The sequence below is a fragment of the Scyliorhinus canicula genome, chromosome 14 (assembly GCF_902713615.1).
Source record: "Scyliorhinus canicula chromosome 14, sScyCan1.1, whole genome shotgun sequence".
Taxonomy (NCBI): Eukaryota; Metazoa; Chordata; class Chondrichthyes; order Carcharhiniformes; family Scyliorhinidae; genus Scyliorhinus; species Scyliorhinus canicula.
The window spans coordinates 55,464,262-55,490,729 of record NC_052159.1 but is presented as its reverse complement, the minus strand read 5'-3'; the positions used below and the strand labels follow the sequence as shown (position 1 = coordinate 55,490,729).

At 48.5% G+C, this 26,468-nt stretch overlaps 1 protein-coding gene across 1 annotated transcript in view; it reads left to right on the top strand.

Annotated features, from left to right (window-relative positions):
- The first annotated feature begins 629 nt into the window (after nucleotides 1-629).
- Nucleotides 630-26,468, top strand: part of sap18 (Sin3A-associated protein) — a 39,814-nt gene continuing 13,975 nt past the window's right edge. The window contains exon 1 of the mRNA XM_038818562.1: nucleotides 630-809. Within this exon, the coding sequence (XP_038674490.1) occupies nucleotides 696-809 (114 nt within the window). The 5' untranslated portion in view covers nucleotides 630-695. The remainder of the gene's footprint in view (nucleotides 810-26,468) is intronic.

Here is a 26,468-nt window from a genome sequence, read left to right as displayed (position 1 = left end):
ACTGACCCTTCAAATGAGCACTCTACCCATTTCCACGCCACTTTCCATAACACCATAACCTAACCAGCACATCCATGGACACTAAGGGGCAATTTAGCATGGCTAATCCACCTTCTGTGGCTTGGAGTAAATTTTTATTTAAGAATGTTTCTGATGTGCCTTGGGACATTTTACTATGTTGAAGGTGTCACATAAATGCAGTGTTGTTGATAAATTGTTGCGTGTTGGTAAAATTTAAGCCTTTCCATTCACCTGAAGAAGGAGCCGTGCTCCGAAAGCTCGTGTTTGAAACAAACCTGTTGGACTTTAACCTGGTGTTGTAAGACTTCTTACGGTAAAATTTAAGGCGTTGCAAAAATGATTTAAAAGGTTAGAAAATGCGACTTTAGAATGTGCCATTCTGTGCCAAAACAATTAAGAAAGAGAACAGAATTATTTGCTAATGATAATTGAGACAGTTATTTGACAAAGTACATTGTTAATGGCTGAAGTGGGCTGGGACTATTCTAACTTTCTCCTATGGCAAAACGATCAGCAAACAGGTGGTGGGCCCATTGGCCAGTGATTGCGCGAGCACCGTTGCTCCAATGCCAGTCTTCCATTGCCTAGATAAAAGATGGTTGCTCTAATTGTCACAGTCACGTTGCTGACCTGCGCATTGTGCGTGCGTGGCTCTTGGGGCCGGCTCGCTCTCTATGGTGCGGTCGCCATCACTGAGAGAGCGGAGGGGAGGGAACATGGCTGTGGAGTCCAGAGTCACCCAGGAGGAGATTAAGAAAGAACCTGAAAAGCCGGTGGATCGAGAAAAGGTGAGATCCGTTGGCAATGGCGGTGACCTGTTTATCCGAGGCTGCGGCCCTGGAAGTTCAGTTAGGCCAAAGCCTGGTAATAATGCGGCTCGGGCAAGGCGCTGGCGGCGGCCGCCGCCCGGGAGCTCTCCCATGTGAATGAAGGTTTTCTCGGGGAGTGGGGTGGGACAGATGCTGTCTGATGGTTCTCGCGGCATTGGCCCATTCTGGGCCAGACCAAACACGCGTCCGGTTTTAACCGGTAGCTGGAAATTTTGGAGCGAAAATCAAAGGCCAGAAGTCGTTATTTTTTGTTTTTTTTTAATCTAGAAGTTTATTTTGTCTGTAACATTTTCCTTTGTGGTGTGAACATCCCATTAGTGCTAGAATAAACTGAGATCCTGCTGCGAACCCAATTACATGTGGGTAAATCTGCATGTGGATTTGCACCCAGGGACCGCCGAGTTGCGGTGGGAGGGGAGCAATTCGACTGAGGCGCCGTAAAAACGGGCGGGCTCGGCTCGACCGCCTGGACTGAAGTGGAACTGAATATCGGGCACCTAATCTCATGTCCATTTTATACCATCGCTCAGGGCGAATTTCTACGTAAAATCTCCGCACCCATTCGGTTCAAATTTCCTTCAATCTTTTACACCCTTCTACGGATTCATCCTGAGCATATCTCCGTTCATTATAATGACCCCCCCCCCCCCCCCCCCCCCCCCATTCCTGTGCATGCACCTGTAAATCTCTTGAAATTAAACTGTTTCAAAACAGTTGTAAACATGTTTTGAAAGTATTTTTATTAAAATTTTTACAATTTACAACAGTAACAAAACCCCCTCATCTCAAACAGCCGGCTCGTTCTTGGCTTTATCAAGTACACCACATTCAGCTGTATCAGCCCAAGCCTTAATAGAATTTACAGTGCAGACGGAGGACATTCGGCCCATTGAATCTGCACCGACCCCTGGAAGAGCACCCCATTTAAGCCCTCACCTCCACCCTATCCCTGTAACCCAGTAACCCCACCTAACTTTTTGGACACTAAGGGCAATTTAGCATAGCCAATCCACCTAACCTGCACATCTTTGGATCGTGAGAGGAAACCAGAGCATCTGGAGAAAACCCACAAGAGACATGGGGAGAACGTGCAGACTCTGCACAGACAGTGACACAAGCCGGGAATCAAACCTGGCATTGTTAAGCAACAGTGCTAACCACTGCTTCCATGCCACCCTGGCACAGTCAAGGCATTCACCCTCCCTCCTCCAGTGCCGGCCCCAGCTCTTCCTCCCACTTAGCCATAACCCCCTCCATTGACACCTTATCCACCTCCAAAATCCTTGTTGCTGGAGGCGGTTCTATTGGGAAGACCTTTCTTGCAAAGTCCTGTACCTGCATGTACCGGAAACTCTTTCTTCTGCCCCTACCCTTGCACCAACCAAACATCTCATTCAGCTCCTCCAAGCTTGCAAACTGTCCTCCCAGAAACAGATCCTTCATTTCCCTAATCTTCTTCTTCTTTCCACCCCTGGAAGTTCTCATCCCCTAATCGGCATCTCCTGACCTTGCTCCCAACCTAAAATGCTGCCAAAACTGCCTCCAAATGTTCAGTGTGGCCACTGCCACTAACCAAATACTTCCCTGGGTATATTGAGAGTGGTGCGGTTGCTGGCGCCCGCACCCTGACCCCCTACATAAGCCTGCCACATCCTCGCCCACAAAACCTGCAGCTCCCTAATCCATCCCTGAATCTTCTCTGCATTCACTGCCCAGTGCTAATACATCAACTTCTGGGGGCCTACTCTCACTCTCACTCTCACTCTCACTCTCTCCCCTCCCCCCCCCCCCCCCCCCAACTGCCGTCCGTCTGCAGTATCATCTTCCTCATCCTGGCCACCTTTCCCGCACAGATAAAAAAAAGAGATCAGCCTATCCACCCCCTTGAAAAATGCCTTGGGCAACGAGACCTGCAGGCACTGAAACAGAAACAAAAATCGCAGAAAAATATTAATCAACACTGCCTGTAGTCGGGCTTCTGACGACAGAGGAAGATTATCCCACCTCAACAAAATCAATCTTCACCCTCCCCACCAAGTCAGTGAATTTGAACTTCTGAACCCCTGGCCACCTGCACCCCCAGATACCTAAAGTGAGACATTCCAGATGGAATGGCAGCGCTCCCGGTCCTGAAGAGGCAGCCACAAATATTCACTTCTCCCCCAAACTCAACTTATACCCAGAGAACATCCCAAATCTTTGAAGCAAGCTCCAAAATAATATATAACCAGTAATCCGCATATAACCAGTCATCTCCATACAATGCAAACAAGGCGGGGTGGGGGAAAGACATGGGGCACCCTTGTCTCATCCCCAATGCAATGCAAAATAGCCTGAATTCATTCGTGCATACGCTCTCCATCGGCTCCTTAAACATAAACTGCACCTATGTCACAAACGTTGACCCAATCCCAAATTTCTCCTACACTGCCAGCAAATAACTCCACTCCCCCTGATCAAACGCCTTCTCCGCACCTCCAACGACCTCCCTCTGAGAAAGCATCACATTTGATGACGACTGTCTGCCCTTAATGAACTTGTCTGATCCTCCCCAATCACCCTTCTAAGGCAGCCCTCCAGCCTTGATGCCAGTACCGTTATCACTACTTTGGCGTCCACATTCAGCAGAGATATGGGCCTATATGATCCACACTTCACTGGGTCCTTATCCTTCTTAAGCAGCAACGAAATGGAGGCCTGCCCCATCGTTTTCGGTAAGCACCCCCCTCTCCCGAACCATCGAGACCGTGAACACTTCCACCAACAACGGCGCCAGCTTATCCTTAAATCTCTTATAAAATTCAACCGTGACCCATCCGGCCCCGCAGCCTTCCATGCCTGCATCTTCCTGATTACTGTCTTCACTCCCTCTACGCGAACTCCCCCCGCTCATCTTCTGGTGGCTCTGACGTGCATAAGTCCCGACAAAACTCTCTCCCTCGTCCTGCCCCGAACTTGAGCTACTTCCGTTGCTGCCGCCTACCTGTGAAGCTGGCCTGCCAACCTACAACCCACTTTCTTCCCGTGCTCAAACAGCTTCCCCTCCCCTTTGTCCTTCTTAACTGTAGGCTTTCATTTTGGGCAGCAGGACGAACCTCACCTGCAACTCCTTCCCCTATGCCAGGAGCCCCTGATCCGGGTAAAACGTTTATATTAGAGTGTACAAGTTGACGCCTCAGGAAACAAACGTTTTTCTGAATTACGTTTGAGTGATTTGTTTTCAATCCCAGGACTGCCTTTTTTTTTTGTTTGAACACTTTTTTTAATGCTTACAGTATAAGTTGCATTAAAAATTGGAAAGTTGATCGTATGTTTTTAAATATGCTGTGCCTAATGTGAATGAATAACATTTGGACAGCTTGAAACTTGAACAATTTTCATACTTTAAATAGGAAGAGATTGTGTGCCTGGAGCTGACCTTGGACTGCAATTATTGTAGAAACATAGTTAGGACCAGGTGGCCATTTGGCCCTTCAAGCCTGCTCCACCATTCATTATGATCTCATAGCTGATCATCCAACTTGGGGTCTCTCTTTCTCTCTCTCTCTCTCTCTTCTCTTTCCCCCCCCCCCCCCCCCCAAATATCCTTTTGATCCTCTTAACCCCGTGCTATATCTAACTGCTTCTTGAAACATACAATGTTTTGGCATTAACTACTTTCTGTGGTAACGGATTCCACAGGCTCACACACTCTTGGTGAAGAAATTTCTCCTCATCTCTGTCCTAAATGGTCTACCTTGTTTCCTCCGACTGTGATCCCTGGTTCTGGACACTCCCACCATCGTGAACATCCTTCTAGCATCTACCCTGTCTAGACCTGTTAGAATTTTATTATGTTCTCCATCTCCTGCTGGTAAACCTCTGCCGCACTCTCTATATCCTCAGATAAGGAGACCAAAACTGCGCACACTTCCAGGTATGGCATCACCAAGGCCCTGTACAATTGCAGAAAGACCTCCTACTTCTGTACTCTAATCCTCTTGCTATGAAAGCCAAGATGCCATTTGCTGCCTTTACCACTTCTGCACCTGCATGCTTACCTTCAGCAACTGCTCACTCAACTTGTTCAAATGACACTGAAGTATCTTTGCATCCTCCACACTGGAGGTATTACATTTTGTGTTCTCATTGAAATTATTAATACATATTGTGAATAGCTAGGCTGATCCTGTGGGGTACCCCACTAGTCACTGCCTGTCATTTGGAAGAAGACCTGAAAATTCCTATTCTGTTTCCTGTCTGCCAACCAGTTTTCTATCCATCTCAATACACTACCCAATCCCTTCTGCTTTAATTTTACACGCTAATTTCTTATGTGGGTCTATGTCAAGCCTTCTGATAAAGTCCAAATAAAACCACATCCACGGGCTCCCCCTCATGAACACTACTAGCTACACACTCAATGAATTCCAGTAGATTTGTCGAGCATGATGCCCCTTCTGTGCTTGGCAATGAACCAGGCCAGGTGTCAGATATCTCGGTTGGAGATCATTTCGGTGACAGTGACCACACTCCTTGATTTTACCATAGTCATAGAGAGGGATAGGAACAGATAGTATGGGAAGGTATTTAATTGGGGGAGGGGAAATTATATTGCTATTAGACAGGAGCTGAGGAGCATAAATTGGGAACAGTTCTAGGGGGAAATTAGGGGATGGGAAATTATACTGCTATTAGGCAGGAGCTGAGGAGCATAAATTGGGAACAGTTGTTCTCGGGGAAATGTGCAACAGTAATGTGGGGGTTGTTTAAGGAGCACTTGCTGCGAGTGCTGGATAGTTTTGTCCCACTGAGACGTGGAAGGAATGCTAAGGTGAAGGAGCCTTGGATGACAAAAGAAGTGGAACTTCTAGTCAAGAGGAAGAAGGAAGTTTACGAAAGGTTGAGGAAGCAAGGATCAGGCATGACTCTAGAATGTAGCCAGGAAGGAACTCAAAAATGGACTTTGGAGAGCTAGAAGGGGGCATGAAAAAGCCCTGGCAGGAAGGATTAGGGAAAACCCCAAGGCGTTCTACACTTGTGTGAGAAATAAGAGGCTTATGTGAGAAATAAGAGGATGATCTGAGAGAGAGTAGGGCCGGACCGGGATAGTGGAGGGAACTTGTGCCCAGAATCTGAGGAGGGAGGGGAAGCCCTAAATGAATATTTTGCTTCAATATTCACTCGAGAAAGGGACCATGTTACTGGTGTGATCCAGGTTAATAGGCTTGAACAGGTTGATATTAAGAAAGAGGAGGTGCTGGAAATTTTGTAAAGCATGAGGATAAATAAGTCCCCTGGGCCTGATGGTATGATGTGGGCATCACAGACGTGGCTGCAAGGAGATCAGGGCTGGGATCTAAATAACCAAGGATATATGTCCTATCGAAAGGACAGGCAAAGGGAGCAGGGTTGCACTGTTGGTAAGGAATGAAGTTAAATCGATAGCAAGGAGTGATATAGGATCAGAGGGCATAGAATCGTGGGTAGAGTTGAGGAATTGCAAAAGTAAAAAGACCCTGATGGGAGTTATGTCCAGGCCCGTGAGCAGTAGTCGGGGTGTGGGGCAGAAAATAAATCAGGAGATAAAGGCAATAGTACAATAATTAATGGGGAACCTCAATATGAAGATGGACTGGGAAAATCAGGTTGGTAGTGGATCCCAAGAAAAGTAATTGTGGAATGTCAAAGAAATGTTGTTTTTGGAGCAGCTTGTGACAGCCTACTAGGGAACAGGCAATTCTGGATTTGATATGTAATGAGGCAGACTTGATTAGGGAACAAAGGTGAAGGAACCCTTGGGGAGCAGTGACCACAATATGATTTACCCTGCAGTTTGAGGGAGAATCTGCAATCTGATGTAACGGTATTACAATTAAATAAGGGTAACTACAAAGACATGAGGGAGGAGCTGGCCAGAGTTGATTGGAAAGGGAGCCTAGCAGGGAAGACAGTGGAACAGCAATGGCAGGAGTTTTTGGGGGTTATTAGAGAAATTCATCCCAAGGAGGAGGAAACATGTTAAGGGGAGGACAAGGCATCCATGGCTGACGAGGGATGTCCAGCACAGCATAAAAACTAAAGAAAAAGCATACAAAGTGGTGAGGATTAGTGGGAAGTCAGCGGATTGGGAAGCCTTTAAAAAAGAGTAGTCATAAGGGGGGAGACGATGAAGTATTGAGTGCAAGCTAGCTAGTAATATAAAGGAAGATAGGAAGAGATTTTTTCCCAATATATAAAATGTAACACAAAGGCAAAAATAGACATTGGACCACTGGAAAATGTGGCTGGAGAAGTAACAATAGGAAACAAAGAAATGGCAGACTAACTGAATAGTTAGTTTGCACCAGTCTTCATGATGGAAGACACCAGTGAGATGCCAGAACTCCAGGGGAACCAGGGGTAGAGGTGAATGCAGTGACCATTACTAAGGAGAAGGTTCTGGGGAAACTGAAAGGTCTGAAGGTGGATAAGTCACCTGGACCGGATGGGCTACACTCCAGGGTCCTAAAAGAGATGGCTAAGGAAATTGTGGAGGCATTGCTGATGATCTTTCAGGAATCACTTGAGGCAGGAAGGGTCCCAGAGGATTGGAAAGTGGCTAGAGTCTGTTATTAAAGATGAGATCGTGAAATGCATGGTAAAATACGACTGAGTCAGGAAGGCTTTGTCAAAGGGAGGTCGTGTCTGGCAAATCTGTTAGAGTTCTTTGAGGAGGTAACCAGGAAGTTAGGCAAAGGCGAACCAGTGGGCGTGTTTTAGTTAGATTTCAGAAGGCCTTTGACGAGGTGCTGCATAGGAGACTGTTAAATAAGTTAAAAGCCCATGGTGTTAAGGGTAAGATCCTGGCATGGATAGAGGATTGGCTGACTGGCAGAAGCCAGAGAGTGGGGATAAAGAGGCCTTTTTCAGGGTGGCAGCCGGTGAGTAGTGGTGTGCCTCAGGGGTCTGTGCTGGGACCACAACTTTTCCCAATATACATTAATGATCTGGAAGAAGGAACTGAAGGCACTGTTGCTAAGTTTGCAGATGATATAAAGATCTGTAGAGGGACAGGTAGTATTGAGGAAGCAAGGGGGCTGCAGAAGGACTTGGACAAGCTAGGAGAGTGGGCAATGAAGTGGCAAATGAAATACAATGTGGAAAGATGTGAGGTTATGCACTTTGCAAGGAGGAATTTGGACATTAGACTATTTTCTAAATGGGGAAATACTTGAGAAAACAGAAGCACAAAGTGACTTGGTAGTCCTTGTTCACTATTCTATTAAGGTTAACATGCGGGTTCAGTCGGCAGTTAAGAAGGTAAATGCAATGTTAGCATTCATATCAAGAGGGCTAGAATACAAGACCAGGGATGTACTTCTGAGGCTTTTATAAGGCTCTGGTCAGACCCCATTTGGAGTATTGTGAGCAGTTTTGGGCCCTGTATCCAAGGAAGGATGTTATGGCCTTGGAAAGGGTCCAGAGGAGGTTCACCAGAATGATCCCTGGAATGAAGAACTTGTCGTATTGAGGAATGGTTGAGGTCTCTGGGTCTGTACTCGTTGGAGTTTAGAAGGACAAGGGGGGATCTTATTGAAACTTACAGGATACTGCGAGGCCTGGATAGAGTGGATGTGGAGAGGATGTCTCCACTTGTAGGAAAAACTAGAACCAGAGGACACCATCTCAGACTAAAGGGACGCTCCTTTAAAACAGAGATGAGGAGGAATTTCCTCAGCCAGAGGGTGGTGAATCTGTGGAACTCTTTGCTATAGAAGGCTGTGGAAACCAAATCACTGAGTGTTTAAGTCAGAGATAGATAGGTTCTTGATTTAATAAGAAGATCAGGGGTAATGGGGATGAGAAAGTATCAGCATGATTGAATGGCGGAGCAAACTCGATGGGCCAAGTGGCCTAATTCTGCTCCATGTCTTTATGGGTGGAAGCGAGGGAGGAGATTGCTGCGCTGTTGGCAATGATCTTTGCTTCCTCACTCTCCACTGGAGTAGTACCGGATGATTGGAGGGAGGCAAATGTTGTTCCCCTGTTCAAGAAAGGGAATAGGGAAATCCTGGGAATTACAGACCAGTCGGTCTTGCATCTGGTGAGTGAAATATTGAAAAGGATTCAGAGAATTTATGATTATTTAGTAAAACATTTGATGAAAGATAGTCAGCATGGCTTTTGTGAGGGGCAGGTCATGCCTCACAAGACTCATTGAATTCTTTGAGGATGTGAAGAGACACATTGATGAAGGTCGGGCAGTGGATGTGGTGCATATGGATTTCAGTAAGGCATTTGATAAGGTTCCCCATGGTAGGCTCATTCAGAGTTTTCTTTCTATAAATGTTTTTTATTGGATTTTTAAACAAGAGTATATTTGCTGTTATGTACACAGGATATGACATATACATTTATAAATAGGCATCTGTTTGTGCCGGCGAGACAATTCCGGGGGAAATCCATTTAACGGGTCTGGTGCCGGCGTTGCCCCTCACTTTTCTCCCGGACGGATTTCACCGCCGTTGTCTTCTCGTGCACACTGCCGTTTCAGCCAGCACTCCCGTCTTCTGCATGAATTCCCCTTTTTTCTCTGTTCCTGTGGATGTCAAGTTGGTTAATGTCTCGTGCTTTGGCTGCTTTCCCCTGCTACCTGGCTATTCTTCTTGTTTGTTGGCCACAAACATGCCCTGGAGCAATTGGGTGAATGGCTTCTGCATTCTGTGGAAGCTGTCGCCTGACCCTCGGTTGGCGAATTTAATTTTCTCCATTTTGGAGAGATTCCTAGAGGTCGGACAGCTAGTCTGCAGCTTTAGGTGATGCTGCTGACTGCCAGCCGAACAGGATTCTATGGCGGGCGATCAGTGAGGCAAAGGCAAGGGCGTCTGGCCTCCTCCCCAGAAATATATCTGGCTGGTCTGAAACCTTGAAGACTGCCACTTTCGGGCATGGCTCCACCCTCACTCCAACCACTTGGACATTGCCTCGAAGGCAGTCCAGTGCTCCACAAGTCTGGGGTAAGACCAGAACATATGGGCGTGGTTGGCCGGGCCTCCTTGGCACCGTTCACATCTATCCTCCATCTCTGGGAAGAACTCATGGTTCTTGTTAAGTGGGCTCTATGTACCACTTTTAGTTGCATCAGGCTGAGCCTTGCACAGGTGGAGGCGGAGTTGACCCGGTGCAGTGCTTCGCTCCAGAGTCCCTACCCTATCTTGATCCCCAGGTTCTCCTCTCATTTCATTCTTGTTGCGTCCAGTACGGTGTCGGCCTCTTCTACCAGTCGGTCGTGTGCATGTCGCTACAGTTTCCTCTCTCTAATTTACTTGCATCCAATAACTCTTCCAGTAATGTCTGTCGTGGCGGTTGTGGGCAAGTCCTTGTCTCCTTTTATAGGAGGTTTTTGAGTTGCAGGTACCTTGGCTCGTTCCCCCTGGCTAGCTGGAATTTCTCTGTCAGTTCATCCAGTGTCGCAACCCTGCCGTCGGTGTATAGGTCCCTGACTGTCCGTTTCCCCTCGTCCTGTCTCCACCTATTGAAGGTGGTGTCAGTCAGTGCTGGTGTGAACGTATGGTTGTTACAGATGGGAGCTTTGTCGGACATTTTGGTCAGGCCAAATTGCTGCCGTAGTTGGTTCCAGGACTGGAGGGTGGCTGTCCCCACTGGGCTGCTGGAGTGTTTTTTGGGTGGGGATGGGAGCGCTGCCGTGGCGCTGGCCCGGAGGTGGTCCCCTTACAGGAGACCTCTTCCGCACGCACCTACTCGGCTTCTGGCTCCTTGACCATCCCCTGATTCGCTCGTCCATCGCTGCTCAGTGGTAGAATTGTAGGTTTGGGAGGGCTAGCCCTCCTCTTGATTCTCCCCCCCGCCCCCCCCCCCCCCCCCCCCCATACGAACGCCATGATTAGTTTGTCTAATGCTTTGAAAAAGACCGTGGGGATGTAGATCGGGATGGATCTGAGTAGGAAGAGGTACCTGGGCAGCACATTAATTTTGATTGTCTGTACTCTCCCCGCAAGGGAGAGTGGGAGTGTGCTCCCATCTTTGCAGGTCCTTTTTTTTACTTCCTCTGTCAGATTGGTGAGTTTCCATTTGTGGATCCCTTTCCAGTCATGGGCTGTTTGCATCACCAGGTAGTGGAATTTGTGTTGGGCTTGTTTAAACGACAGTCCCGTTAGTACTGCCCCATCTACTTGCGGGTGTACCGGGAAGATCTCACTTTTGTTCCTATTGAGTTTGTAGCCCGAGAAGGCGCCAAACTCTTTCAGGATGCTGCTTTGTGGGGTCTGAGATGTAGCGGAGCAGATAATCTGCATAGAGTGAGACTCTGTGCTCTCTGCCGCCCCTTCGGATCCCCCTCCAGCTTTTTGCCACTCTGAGCGTAATTGCTAGTGGTTCGATCGCTAGGGCAAACAGCAGTGGGGACAGTGGGCATCCTTGTCTGGTACCTCTGTGCAGCTGGGAGTACCAGCTGTGCCCGTGTGCTCGCCATGGGAGTGTTGTATAGGAGTTTTACCCAGGAGGTGAATCCTGTTCCAAGCCTGAACTGCTCCAGTACCTCCCTTGAGGTATTTCCATTCGACTCTGTCGAAGGCCTTTTCTGCATCCAGGGAGACGATCACCTCTGGTGTTCTCTCCCCAGAGGGGGTCATTATCACATTCAGCAGGCGCCTGATGTTGGAGGTAAGCTTTCTACCTTTGACAAAGCCCGTCTGGTCTTCTGCGACCACCTCTGGCACGCAGTCTTCTAGCCTTTTGGCTAGTATTTTGACATCTGCGTTCAGCAGTGAGATCGGCCTGTATGACCCCCATTCCATTGGGTCTTTATCTTTCTTGGGTATCAGTGAGATTGAGGCCTGTGCTAGCGTGGGTGGCAGTGTGCCCTTGGCCAGCGAGTCTGTGAACATCTCCTGCAGGTGCGTGGCCAGTGCTGTTGCAAATTTTTTTGTAGATGTTCGCCGGGAATCTGTCTGGTCCCGGTGCCTTCCCCACCAGCATGGAGCTTGTGCTGTCCATGATCTCTCCAAGTGCTAGTGATGCTTCCAGGCCCCGTTTTCTGCCCACCCCCACGACTGGTATGTCCAGTCCATCAAAGAACCGTTTCATCCTGGACTCCTCCATTGGGGGCTCTGAGGTGTACAGCCCTTGGTAAAAGGCCCGGAATGCTTTGATCTTTTCTGGCTCTGTTTGTAATGCACCGTTAGTATCCCTGAATTGTACATTTTTTCTGGTGGCTGCCTGCTTTCTCAGCTGGTGTGCCAGCAGGCGGCTGGCTTTGTCTCCGTGTTCGTATAAGGTCCCACGTGCTTGGAGTTGAAGCACTGCTTTCCTGTGGAGAGCAGATCAAGTTCTTTTGTAATTCTTTTCCTCTCCACCAGGAGCTCTACGGTCGGGGCCTCGGAGCATTTACGGTCTACCTCCAGTATGGAGTCGACCAGCTGCTGCCAAGCCGCCCTTTCCTCCCTATCCCTTCGTGCTTTGAAAGTGATGATTTCCCCTCTTAGTACGGCCTTTAGCGCTTCCCAGAACATGGAGGGTGAGACCTCCCTGTTCTGATTGTTCTGTGTATTCTGCTATGGCCCGCAATATCTTTTCGTTGAAAGCCTTGTCAGCTAGTAGGGCAACATCCAACCTCCATGTGGGGCGTTGGGCCCTGCCAGTTTCCAGCCTCATGTCCATGTAGTGTGGAGCGTGGTCTGATATCACAATTGCGGAGTATTCCACTTTGTCTATCCCCGGAAGCACTGTTTTCCCCACCACAAAGAAGTAAATTCTGGTGTATACATTGTGTACTGGGGCTCATTCGGAAAGTTAGGGGGCATGGGATACAGGGAAATCTGGCTGTCTGGATACAGAATTGGCTGGCCAAAAGAAGACAGCGAGTGGTAGTGGATGAAAAATATTCCACCTGGAGGTCGGTGACCAGTGGTGTCCCACAGGGATCTGTTCTGGGACTTCTGTTCTTTGTGGTTTTTATAAATGACTTGGATGAGGAAGTGGAAGGGTGGGTTAGTAAGTTTGCTGATGATGCAAAGGTTGGTGACGTTGTAGATAATGTCGAGAGCTGTTGCTGGTTACAACAGGACATTGACTGGATGCAGAGCTGGACTGAGAAGTGGCAGATGGAGTTCAACCTAGATAAATGTGAAATGATTTGTTTTGGAAGGTTGAATTTGAATGCTGAATACAGGATTAAAGGCAGGATTCTTTTAAGTGTGGAGGAACAGAGGGCTCTTGAGGTCCACTTGCATCCCTCAATGTTGCTGGGTTTGTTAAGAAGGCATATGGTGTGTTGGCTTTCATTAACAGGGGGATTGAGTTGAAGAGCAGTGAGGTTTTGTTACAGCTTTATAAAACCCTGGTGAGACCACACTTGGAATATTGTGTTCAGTTCTAGTCGCCTCATTATGGGAAGGATGTGGATGCTTTGGAAAGTGTGTAGAGGAGATTTACCAGGATGCTGCCTGAGGGCATGTCTTATGAAGAAAGGTTGAGAGAGCTACGGCTTTTCTTACCGGAGCAAAGAAGGCAGAGAGGTGACTTGATAGAGGTGTACAAGGTGATGAGAGGCATGGATGGAGTGGATAGCCAGAGACTTTTACCCATGGTGGAAATAAGAACATAAGAACTATGAGCAGGAGTAGGCCATCTGGCCCCTCGAGCCTGCTCCACCATTCGATGAGATCATGGCTGGTCTTTTGTGGACTCGGCTCTACTTTCCGGCCCAAACACCATAACCCTTAATCCCTTTATTCTTCAAAAAACTATCTATCTTTACCTTAAAAACATGTAATGAAGGAGCCCCAACTGCTTCACTGGGCAAGGAATTCCATAGATTCACAACCCTTTGGGTGAAGAAATTCCTCCTAAACTCAGTCCTAAATCTACTTCCCCTTATTTTGAGGCTATGCCCCCCTAGTTCTGCTTTCACCCGCCAGTGGAAACAACTTGCCCGTGATAATACTAAATTTTTGCAGTCCAGAGGTAATCAGCAGTCGAACACCAGATAACTTAATAGAGCCATTTATTTACCGTGGGGCTGTAGCGCAAGTGTAACTGAGTTACAGCAAGTGAAAAATCAAATTTCTCTTAGTTACAGTTGACTATATATTCTTACAAAACCCATCAAGCCTTTCAATCATTAGTGATACAATTAGCTCATTACGCCCCTCCTTTAAGTAATTATTTTCTTCCCATCATTAGTAATACAGTTAGTTTCATAGCATAGCAATTCTTTATCAAAAGTCCTGAGGAGTAAATCTTCCCCCGGCTGTGTTTCGTTCCCACCACACATTCTCACAGACGATCAAGGTCGTGATAATGCCTTCTCACAGGAACAATTCATTTAAGTTCACATTGCTGTACAACTTGACATTCCATTTCCCATCAAGCTCTGATTTTTAACTTGACCAAACTCTCATTCCATTTCCCATTAAGCTCTGATTCTAACTTGAGCCAAACTCTCACCCGCATCTATCCTATCCATTCCCTTCGTAATTTTATATGTTTCTATAAGATCCCCCCCCATCCTTCTAAGTTCCAACAAGTACAGTCCCAGTCTACTCAACCTCTCCTCGTAATCCAACCCCTTCAGCTCTGGGATTAACCTAGTGAATCTCCTCTGCACATCCTCCAGTGCCAGTACGTCCTTTCTCAAGTAAGGAGACCAAAACTGAACACAATACTCCAGGTGTGGCCTCACTAACACCTTATACAATTGCAACATAACCTCCCTAGCCTAAAACTCCATCCCTCTAGCAATGAAGGACAAAATTCCATTTGCCGCCTTAATCACCTGTTGCACCTGTAAACCAACTTTCTGTGACTCGTGCACTAGCACACCCAGGTCTCTCTGCACAGCAGCATGCTTTAATATTTTATTGTTTAAATAATCCCGTTTGCTGTTATTCCTACCAAAATGGATAACCTCACATTTGTCAACATTGTATTCCATTTGCCAGACCCTAGCCCATTCACTTAACCTATCCAAATCCCTCTGCAGACTTCCAGTATCCTCTGCACTTTTCGCTTTACCACTCATCTTAGTGTCATCTGCAAACTTGGACACATTGCCCTTGGTCCCCAACTCCAAATCATCAATGTAAATTGTGAACAATTGTGGGCCCAACACGGATCCCTGAGGGGCACCACTAGCTACTGATTGCCAACCCGAGTAACGCCCATTAATCCCCACTCTTTGCTTTCTATTAATTAACCAATCCTCTATCCATGCTACTACTTTACCCTTAATGCCATGCATCTTTATCTTATGCAGCAACCTTTTGTGTGGCACCTTGTTAAAGGCTTTCTGGAAATCCAGATATACCACATCCATTGGCTCCCCGTTGTCTACTGCACTAGTAATGTCCTCAAAACATTCCACTAAATTAGTTAGGCACGACCTGCCCTTTATGAACCCATGCTGCGTCTGCCCAATGGGACAATTTCTATCCAGATGCCTCGCTATTTCTTCCTTGATGATAGATTCCAGCATCTTCCCTACTACCGAAGTTAAGCTCACTGGCCTATAATTTCCTGCTCACTGGCCTATAATTTCCTGCTCACTGGCCTATACTTTCCTGCTCTCTGCCTACCTCCATTTTTAAACAGTGGTGTCACGTTTGCTCATTTCCAATCCACTGGGACCACCCCAGAGTTTAGTGAATTTTGGTAAATCATCACTAGTGCATCTGCAATTTCCCTAGCCATCTCTTTTAGTACTCTGGGATGCATTCCATCAGGGCCAGGAGACTTGTCTACCTTTAGCCCCATTAGCTTGCCCATCACTACCTCCTTAGTGATAACAATATGGCTGTCACGAGGGGACATAATTTTAAGATGATTGGAGGATGTGATGGGGAGATGTCAAGAGGTCGTTCTTTACACAGTGTGGTGGGTGTGTGGAATGCACTGCCAGCGGAGGTGATGTAGGCTAGATTGATCATGGATTAGGATAAATGGTCGGCACAACATCGTGGGCCGAGTACTGCCCTATGTTCTATACATCCTGTTCTATAAATCCACACTGACTCTTGTCTGATCCTGCCACTGTTTTCTAAGTGCCCTGTTATAAAATCTTTGATAATGGATTCTAGAATTTTCCCCACAATCTGTAAGAGACCTACATTTGTCTTCACCAATCTTTTTCTCTTCACGTACCTATAGAAATGTTGACCAGTCAGTTTGTATATTCCCTGCAAGCTTACTCTCTTACTCAATTTTCCCCATCCTAATTAGTCCTTTGGTGCTCCTTTGCTGGATTCTAAACTGCTCCCAATCCTCAGATCTGTTGGTTTCCTTGGCCAATTTGTATACTTCCTTAGATCAAATACTATCTCTAATTTGCCTTGTAAACCATGGTTTGACCACCTTTCCCATTTTACCTTTGTGCCAGACAGGAATAAACAATTGTTTTCGTGGATCTCTGCTTAGATGTATTGGGGTATTGCGTACAGTTCTGGTCGCCTCATTATAGGAAGGACGTGGAAGCTTTGGAACGGGTGCAGAGGAGATTTGCCAGGATGTTGCTTGGTATGGAGGGAAAATCTTATGAGGAAAGGCTGATGGACTTCAGGTTGTTCTCGTTAGAGAGAAGAAGGTTAAGAGGTGACTTAATAGAGGCATACAAAATGATCAGAGGGTTAGATAGGGTGGACAGCGAGAGCCTTCTCCCGCGGCTGGAGGTGGCTAGCACGAGGGGACATAGCCTTAAATTGAGGGGTAATAGATATAGGACAGACGTCAGAGATAGGTTTTTTACGCAAAGAGTGGTGAGGCCGTGGAATGCCCTACCTGCAACAGTGAACTCGCCAACATTGAGGGCATTTAAAAGTTTATTGGATAAGCATATGGATGATAATGGCATAGTGTAGGTTAGATGGCCTTTAGTTTTTGACTTCCCATGTCGGTGCAACATCGTGGGCCGAAGGGCCTGTACTGCGCTGTATCGTTCTATGTTCTATGATACCTCTATGAAATGAATGAAAGTCGCCACAGTCCCTGAAGCCATAAGGCTGCACTCCCTTTTTGAGAGAGAGCTGACTGGTGGTGATTAAACAAGGCCTTCAAGAATAACCGCTACGGTAATTGAACCTGAACTGTTCGTCTTGCTCTGCATCAAGAACCAGCCTTCCAGCCAACTGAGCTAAATCGCTCCGAGACTCTTCTAAAGTCATAGCGATCTACAGCAAGAAAAGACCCTTTGGTCCACCGTAACTGCTGGAGAAGAACTACCCAAGTATTCTAGCCCTTGGCCCATAGCCTTGTATGCCTTGGCATCACAAGTGCACATCTAAATACTTCTTTTGAGGTTCTCTGCCTCAACCTTCCTTTCAGGCAATGGGTTCCAGACTCTCTCACACTCTGGATGAAAAATCTTCCCTACAAACCTTCTGCCCATGGCAGCACAGTGGTTAGCACTGCTGTGTCATGGCGCTGCGGACCCAGATTTGATCCCGGCCCCTGGTCACTGTCTGTGTGGATTTTGCACATTCTCCCCGTATCTGCGTGGATCTCACCCCCACAACCCAAAGATGTGCAGGGTAGGTGGATTGTCCATGCTAAATTGCCCCTTAATTGGGAAAAGAAAATTGGGTACTCTTAAATTTATATTTTTTAAAATACATCAAGCCAAGGGATCAACTCTGGTTCAATGAAGAGTGCAGGAGAGCATGCCAAGGGCAGCACCAGGCATACCTAAGAATGAAAGTGCCAACCTTGTGAAGCTATAAATAACAGTCTACATTCATGCCAAACAGTGGAAGTAGCAAGTGATAGACAAAGCTAAGCAATCCCACAACCTGCGAATCGTGTCTGTTCAGTCCTGTCAACTGTGAATGGTGGTAGACAATGAAACCTCATCCTCGATGTTGGGAGAACCCAGCACATCCGTGCAAAAGACGGAGCTGAAGCATTTGCAACCATCTTCAGTCAGAATGCCAAATTGATGATCCATCTTGGTTTCCTGAGGTCCTTGACATCCCGATATTCTTGACCCTGCCCCACCCTAACACACTATGGAAGGGCCCACGGCCCAATTGCGCATGTGCACCAAATGTCAGCTTGGTACCTTGGCAGTGCCTGTGCCACCTGAGCACCTTTGCAGTGCCAAGGTGACATCAGCAATGCCTGGACATCACCCTGCCCAAAGGACATGTAGCTGGGGGCCTTTGATCCCCTGCGAGACCCCCATGAGTTGTGTTCCGTCTGGTCCCTCTGTGGGGACCAGTGCTGAATGGCCCTTGCCCAAGATCCCTGAGGCGAAAGGGATGAATCCCAAAGCCGGGTAGATCCCGGGAGCAGGGCCATTATCAGCCATGCTGTGCCGCGGCATGCTGCTTTTTGTGTGCAACATGGCGACATGATCACGCACTGTATCTTTGGGCCTTATTAGAAGTGGACAGAATCCCAGCAGCTGGGCTGGGTGAGCAGTTGATTACGACTTCTGGACTCCAAAAAGCCTGCTTGATTTTAAAAGTCTTTGATCGATGTCTGCCAAGCGGTCTAAAAACGAAGCTCATCTTGCAGCAGCATCTTTCAGTTCGAGGATTTTCATATAGTTCAACCAACCAGAAACGTATTGGAACTGAACCCCACCACCCTCTGGACTCTGATGTTGGACTCGGGACTGCGGAACTTGAGTGAACTAATATTAATTTTCTCTGGTCCTTGTACTGGAAAGCTCCTTTTCTCTATCTGCTCCCTTTTGTGGAATGGGACGTGTTGAAAACCCCTTTTGTGAGTTTTGAATATGGAAAATGAACTAACATTCTGAAGTTTGTTGCAGTTTATTGGTATAAATGGATCACAGAGACTGACTGGTCAGAGAAACATGCCACCCACTGTTTATTCTTTAAAAACAAAATCAAGACTCCTTTTGCTTACGGACAGGTGGTAAGAGCAAATCACTGCTGTTTGACTATCGGTCACCTGCCTGTAACTAGTGCTATTTTTATAACTTGTGAACCTAAAACGAAAATAATTTGGCTAAACTCCAGCGTAACCTCCATATTTTGTCTTTCGGAATTGCATCTCCCAATGATGACGTGGCACCATGCAATATGGTGCAGAACACATAGGTATGTTAGCAAATAGTTTGGGGTAAAGGCAGCACCATAATTCCATTTCATCCATTCACTCTGCCAAATTAAGCACAAATTCGTTACTTTAACAGCGTTGAATCCTTGAGATTATCTATTAGTAAAATGAAAGCATAGAAAAAGTATAATAATCTTTTTGTCACAAGTAGGATTACATTAACACTCCAATGTAGTTACTTTGAAAAGCCCCTAGTCACCACATTCCAGCTCCTGTTCAGGTACACAGTGAGAATTCAGAATGTCCAAATGACCTAACAGCACGTCTTACAGTGGGAGAATATGCTGACTCCAGACAGACAGTGACCCAAGCCGGGAATCGAATTTGGGACCCTGGTGCCGTGAAGCAACATTACTAACCAGCTACCATGCCACCTGTGTAATGGGCCTAGAAGTGCTGAAATTTCCCTATGATACGATCAGCTGTTTCTAAGGTTATGAAGGTGCTTAAGAATGCAAGTCTTTTAACCGATCTTAAAAAAGTCTGACATTATTAACATTAGATAAATGGTGTAAATTTTAGTAAGGAAAATTCTGCCAGATCCATGGAGTTCCTACTGTGCAGACGGAAGTCATTTGTCCATCACTTGCACTCTGAAAGAGCACCCTACCTAGGCCCACTTCCTGGTCCTATCCTCGTAATACCACCTAACTTGCAAAACATTGGACGGTTAGGGGTAATTTATCATGGCCAATCCACCAAACATGTACATCTTGGACTGTGGGAGGAGACCGGAGCACCTGGAGGAAACCCGGACACCCAAGGCAGGAATTGAAATCTGCTCCCTTGCACCATGAGGCAGCAGTGCTAACCACTGTGCCATCCCACCACCCTTCCATGGCTTCCTTCATACAAATTTCAAGGCACTATGCACTGAAAGGGAATAAAAATTGCTGCACTGTTTAAAAATAGTTACTTGCGTTCTAGCAATGCTTTAAATAAAAATGATCTTTATTGACTTTTCTGCAAATTTACCTGGACATTTTGGAGCCCAATAGTTTTTTTCAGTTTTTGCTTAAAATTTGAACCTGAACACTGCCACCCACTATGACTTTTAACCTGCCTCCAAGACTCTTGTTGCGTGTTGTTTTCTTCCAAAAACCTCTTGTGAAATGCAGTATTGTTTTGTGGATATGATTGCATCATCCTCTCTTCCCACTTCTTGGGAATTTCCATTCTCAACTGTATTGAGAGGAGGAAAGTCAGTGAGGAGTCACATAAGGTTACTTTTCATTATCTTGGCAGTGGCCTGGAATAATGAAAGGATGGTAGAGAAAGCAAACTTGATTATTGTGCTATGAAATATGAACAATGCCACCAGTCTATTAATTAACGTGTTGCTTGAGGACTCCAGTGGCGGCGATGCGGAGCTAAGCCGCACGTTCGGCAGCTGCCGCTTTTTTTGGACTTTCGGGCTCTTTAAGAGCCCGCGACAGCGCCTTTTTGACTTTTCCCTGGGGGGAAACACAGCCAATGTGCCCAGCGACTGGTGGATGGACTGAACTCGCAGTGGAGCGGTCCAATGGTCGGCTTAACAGCAGAGGAAGGCGAGAGGCAGAAAACGCAAGATGGCGGCGAAGCAGCAGCAGTGGGCGCGGGAGCAGCAGGAGCTGCTTCAGCGCTCCTTCAAGGAGCTTAAAGCTGAGATCTTGGAGCCGTTTAAGGCCTCGCTGGTGGCGAGACGGCCCAGGCCGTGGAGATTCGGGAGCTGCAGCAAAAGGCTTCGGACAACGAGGATGAGCTTTTGGGCCTAGCAATGAAAGTGGAGTCACATGAGGCGCTGCACAAGAAATGGCTGGCGAGGATGGAGGAGATGGAGAACCGCTCCCGCCGGAAGAATCTGCGGATTTTGGGCATTTCGGAGGGGCTGGAAGGCTCTGATTTGGGGGCCTATGTGGTCCTAATGTTGAACTCGCTGATGGGTGCGGGGTCGTTTCGTGGTCCCCTGGAGCTGGAGGGCGCCCATCGAGTGCTGCAGCCGAGGCCGAACGAGCAGCCCAGGGTGGTACTGGTCTGTTTTCACCGCTTGGTCGACCGGGAGTGCGTGTTGAGATGGGTGAAGAAGGAGAGGAGCAGCAGGTGGGAGAACACGGACGTTAGGATTTATCCGGACTGGAGCACGGAGGTGGCGAAGAGAAGGGCTGGCTTCAACTGAGCGAAGGGAGTGCTTCATAGGAAGGGGGTGAAGTTTGGCCTTCTACAGCCGGCTCGCCTCTGGGTCACTTACAAGGACCGCCAGCTCTATTTTGACTCTCCTGAGGAGGCCTGGGCTTTTGTCCAGGCAGAGAACTTGGGCTGGGGGGAAAATGTCCTTTGTTTGGAGGCTTTGCCCTCCTGGGTATCCTGTTGTTTATATTGGCTATGTTTGCTGATTGATGTTGCCTGTTCGTTTTCACTATTTTGTTTTTTTTCTGGGTTGTTTTCTGGGCTGTTGTTTATTTACTGTGGTGTTTTTTGTTTTTGTTTTGCCCACTGGTGGGTTGGGGAGTAGTTTGGGGTCCCGATGGGTCAGGTGTCTGTCTTTTTCCCGCGTGTTGGGTTGAGGGACGGAGCTCGGGTTGGAAGTGCGGGCTTTCTTCCTGTGCCGGAGGAATTGGGGGCGGGGCAGGCGCTGGTAGGGAGGGATTGGTGGCTGTGTTGCGTCGGGGGGGGGGTCGTGGTTATGGCGGGAGTAGCCAGGGACAGCAGAAGTCAGCTGACTCACGGAAGCACAATGTTGGGGTAACGCAGCTAGGGAGGCCCCTAGCTTTGGGGGGGGGGGGGGGGAGGAACCAGGTTGTTGCTGCAGGGTCTGAGAGAATGAATGGTGAAGGGGGGGTTTGGGAGGGGGGTCTGCCACCGTGGGGAGTAGGCTTAGGGGGTTCCCTGGGCGCGTGGCGGGTTGGGGAAGAGCTATGGCTGATCAGGGGAGGGGGATGGCCCCCCCCCCGGGTTCGGTTGGTCACATGGAACGTAAGGGGGCTGAATGGTCCGGTGAAGCGATCCTGGGTCTTGGCTCACTTGAGGGGGTTGGGAGCGGATGTGGCTATGCTCCAGGAGACGCACCTCAGGATGACGGATCAGGTGAGGCTAAGAAAAAGTTGGGTGGGACAGGTGTTTCACTTGGGCTTGATGCGAAGAACCGTGGGGTGGCAATTTTGGTCGGTAAGAACCTGTCGTTCGTTGCGTCCAAAGTGGTGGCGGATAGTGTAGGTAGATATGTGATGGTGAGTGGGAGACTTCAGGGGGAGCGGGTGGTCTTGGTTAATGTTTATGCTCCCAACTGGGTCGATGCGGGCTTCATGCGGCGAATGCTGGGCCTGATCCCGGACCAGGAGACGGGGATTGATCCTGGGTGGGGACTTTAACACTGTGCTGGATCCGGCTCTGGATCGCTCGAAGTCGAGGATGGGCAGGAGGCCGGCAGCGGCCTCTATGCTGAGGGGATTCATGGATCAGATGCCCCCCGCGGGTAGACCCTTGGAGGTTTTTGGAGCCGGGGGTAGGGAGTTCTCCTTTTTCTCCCATGTTCGTAAGGCGTACATACGGATTGATTTTTTTTAAAATTTTTTTTTGCTTAGCAGGGCGTTGATCCCGAGAGTGGTGGGGGCGGAGGATTCGGCGATAGCTATTTCTGATCATGCCCCACATTTAGTGGATCTGGAGCTGTGGGAGGGGAAGGATCAGTGCCCGCTGTGGAGGTTGGATGTGGGGATTTTGGCAGAGGAGGAAGTGTGCGGGCGGATCCGTAGGGGCATAGAGGGGTATCTAGAAACCAATGATAACCGGGAGGTGGAAGTTGGGGTGGTTTGGGAAGCGCTAAAGGCAGTAGTCAGAGGGGAGCTGATATCTATTCGGGTGCACAGGGAGAGGGCTGAGAGGGAGAGGCTGGTGGAGGAAATGGTAAGGGTGGATAGGAGGTATGCAGGCACCCCGGAGGAGGAGCTTTTGAGGAAGCGGCGCAATCTCCAAGTGGAATTTGACATTTTAACCACCCGGAAGGCGGAGGCGCAGTGGAGGAGAGTGCAGGGGGCGGTATATGTACGGGGAGAAGGCAAGTCGGATGTTGGCTCACCAGCTCTGGAAGCGGGAGGCAGCTAGAGAAATTGGGGGAGCCACGGATGCAGGAAGGAACTTGGTGCGGGGTGGAAAGGACATCAATGGGGTGTTCAGATCCTTTTACGAGGGGCTGTACCGGACGGTACCCCCCCAGGGAAGCAGGTGGGATAGACTGCTTTTTGGATAGGCTGGAGTTCCCAAGAGTAGGGGACGAATGGGTTGAGGGTTTGGGGGCCCCAATCGAGTTGGAGGAGCTGGTGGAGGCGTTGGGAAGTATGCAGACAGGGAAAGCGCCGGGGCCTGACTGGTTCCCGGTGGAATTTTACAAGAAATTTTCAGAGTTGCTGGGCCCTCTGCTTGTGAGGACCCTGAAATGAGGCTAGGGAGGGGGCTCTGCCCCCAACGATGTCCAGGACAATTATCTCTTTGCTCCTGAAGCGGGACAAGGACCCCCTTCAGTGTGGGACTTATAGGCCGATCTCGCTCCTTAATGTAGATGTCAAGTTGTTGGCAAAGGTGCTGTCCAGGAGGGTGGAGGATGTGGTCCCGACGGTGATTCATGAGGATCAAACTGGGTTTGTAAAGGGGAGACAACTGAATGCTAACGTGCGGAGGCTCCTTAATGTCATGATGGCGCCGGCGGCTGGGGAGTCAGAAATAGTGGCGTCCATGGATGCGGAGAAAGCTTTTGATAGGGTGGAGTGGAGTTACCTGTGGGAAGTGTTGCGGAGGTTTGGGTTTGGTGAGGGGTTCATGGGTGAGGTTGCTGTACAGCTCCCCAGTGGCGAGTGTGATGAAGAATGGGAGGAGGTCGGCGGACTTTTGGCTTTCCAGAGGGACGAGGCAGGGGTGCCCCTTATCTCCCCTGCTCTTTGCGTTGGCGATTGAGCCCCTGGCCATGGCGCTGAGGGACTCTTAAGAGTTGGAAGAGAAGAAGAAGAAGAGAGGAGCACCGGTTGTTGCTGTACACAGATGATCTGCTGTTGTATGTCGTGGATCCGGCTGAGGGGATGCCAGAGGTGCTGAAGATATTTGAGGAGTTTGGGGACTTTTCGAGCTATAAGCTCTATGTGGGGAAAAGTGAGCTGTTTGTCCTGCACCCAGGGGATCAGGGGAGATAGGTGAACTCCCGTTGAAGAGGGCTGAGAGGAGCTTTAGGTATCTTGGGGTCCAGGTGGCTAGGACCTGGGGAGCCATGCATAGGCTTAACTTTTCGATGCTGGTGGGGCAGATGGAGGAGGAGTTTAGGAGGTGGGACGAGCTACCGCTTTTGTTGGCGGGCAGGGTCCAGTCGATTTAAGATGATGGTGCTCCTGAGGTTTTTGTTTCTTTTCCAGTGCCTCCCCATATTGATCCCAAAGGCTTTTTTCAGAAGGGTGAATAAGTCGATTCTGGGGTTCGTGTGGGCGCGGAAGGCCCTGAGAGTAAGGGTATTTTTGGAGCGAAGAAGGGAGGGAGGGGGCCTGGCGCTGCCCAACCTGTTTGGATATTATTGGGCGGCGAACGTGGTGATGATTCGCAGGTGGGTGACGGAAGGGGAGGGTGACGCATGGAAGAGATTGGAGGTGGAGTCCTGTGCAGGTACGAGTCTGGAGGCTTTGATGACGGCCCCAATTCCACTTCCCCCAGCAAAGTACTCTACGAGTCCGGTGGTGGTTGCGTCCCTTAAAAGTTGGGGACAGTGGAGGCGGCATAGGGAGGAAGTGAAGGCCTCAGTTTGGGCCCTGATACGGGGCAATCACCGTTTTGCGCCAGGGAGAACGGGTGGGGGATTTGGGAGTTGGCACAGGGCAGGCATCAGACAGTTTGGGGACCTCTTCCTGGATGGGAAGTTCGCGACTCTGGAGGAGCTGGTGGGGAAGTGCAACCTCTCCCCTGGGAACGCTTTTGGGTATATGCAGGTCAGGGCAGGTGGCAGAGTTTCCGCGGCTGCCGCCAAGGGGGGGTGCAAGATGGGGTGCTTTCGGTGACGTGGGTCATTGAAGGGAAGATTTTGGCTATTTACCAGCTGATGCAGGCTTCAGTAGAAGAGCTCCAAGCGAAGTGGAAGGAAGAGCTAGGGGAAGAGATTGAAGATGGAATGTGGCCGGATGCCCTGGAGAGGGTGAATTCCTCCTCCTCTTGTGCATGGCTCAGCCTAATTCAGCTGAAGGTGCTGCATAGGGCTCACATGACTGGCAAGGATGAGCCGGTTCTTCGGAGGGGAAGACAGGTGGGGAGGTGTTCGGGAGGCCCGGCGAACCACACCCATATGTTCTGGGCTTGTCCGGCCTTGGAGAGGTTTTGGAAGGGGGTGGCGGGGACTTTGTCGCAAGTGGTTGGGTCTCGTGTCAAGCCGGGCTGGGGGCTCGTGATCTTTGGGGTAGCTTCGGAGCCGGGAGTGCAGGAGGCTAGAGAGGCCGGCATTCTGGCCTTTGCGTCTCTAGTAGCCCAACGCAGGATTCTGTTACAGTGGAGGGATACGCGGCCCCCGAGTTCGGAGGCCTGGACCAACGACATGGCTGGGTTCATCAAGTTGGAGAGGATGAAGTTTGCCCTGAGGGGGTCGGTACAGGGGTTCTTTCTCAACTTCCTGGCAAAGGGGTAGAGAGTGGTTGGTCAGCAGTAACATATGGGGGGGGGTGGGTTTGGGGATGGTTAGGGGGTTTGTTTTTACGGCGGTGGGTTTGCTATGTTATTTTCTTCTTGTAATGCTGTTTTTTGATATTTATTTTGCGGGGGGTGAGTTCTTTTGTGTTGGTGTGGAAACATGCCTGGTTTGTTTTAAATTGTGGGGAGAAAATTTGTTATTGAAAAACTTGAATAAAAATTATTTTTAAGAAAATTAACGTGTTGCTTATTTACCTAGGTGTTAGTCCCTTTGCTAGTAGGTTAACGCTCCATATTTAAGAACCTACAATATAATGAAAACTGGTTTTGCCAGTTTCTCACTTTGTAACTTGGGCATTTTTCTGTATATCTTGGTAGATTTGGTAGTCCTCCCATTTCTTATTCTTTGCATGTTCCCTCTTTAAAAATTTACTTTATATATTTTTATTTAAAAAAAGAAAAATACATTTATAGCCCCAATTATTTGTTCCAACTAAGTGGCAATTTAGTGTGGCCAATCCACCTAACCGGCACATCTTTGGGTTGTGGGGGTGAAACCCACGCAGATACGGGGGCAATGTGCAACCTCCACACGGACAGTGATCCGAGGCTGGGATCAAACCCAGGTCCTCGGCACCGTGGGCAGAAATGCTAACTGTGCCACCTTCATCTGTTCCCTTGTTTAATAGGTTCAGGATAGACATTTGCTGCAAATGTTTGAGGTACACCGAACAATATATTCAACCATGGTTTACAATCGTAAGACTGCTCTCTAAGTTGTTGATGCAGTTGAATATTTCCTCGCCATTAACATGTTGCTCTGCAGAGGGACACGTGGCATCAAGTCTCCTTAATAACATCAACTAAGATGTCACGTTCAAATATATGCAATATTGCAAGCCCTGACACATCAGTGAAGCCATCTAGCTGCAA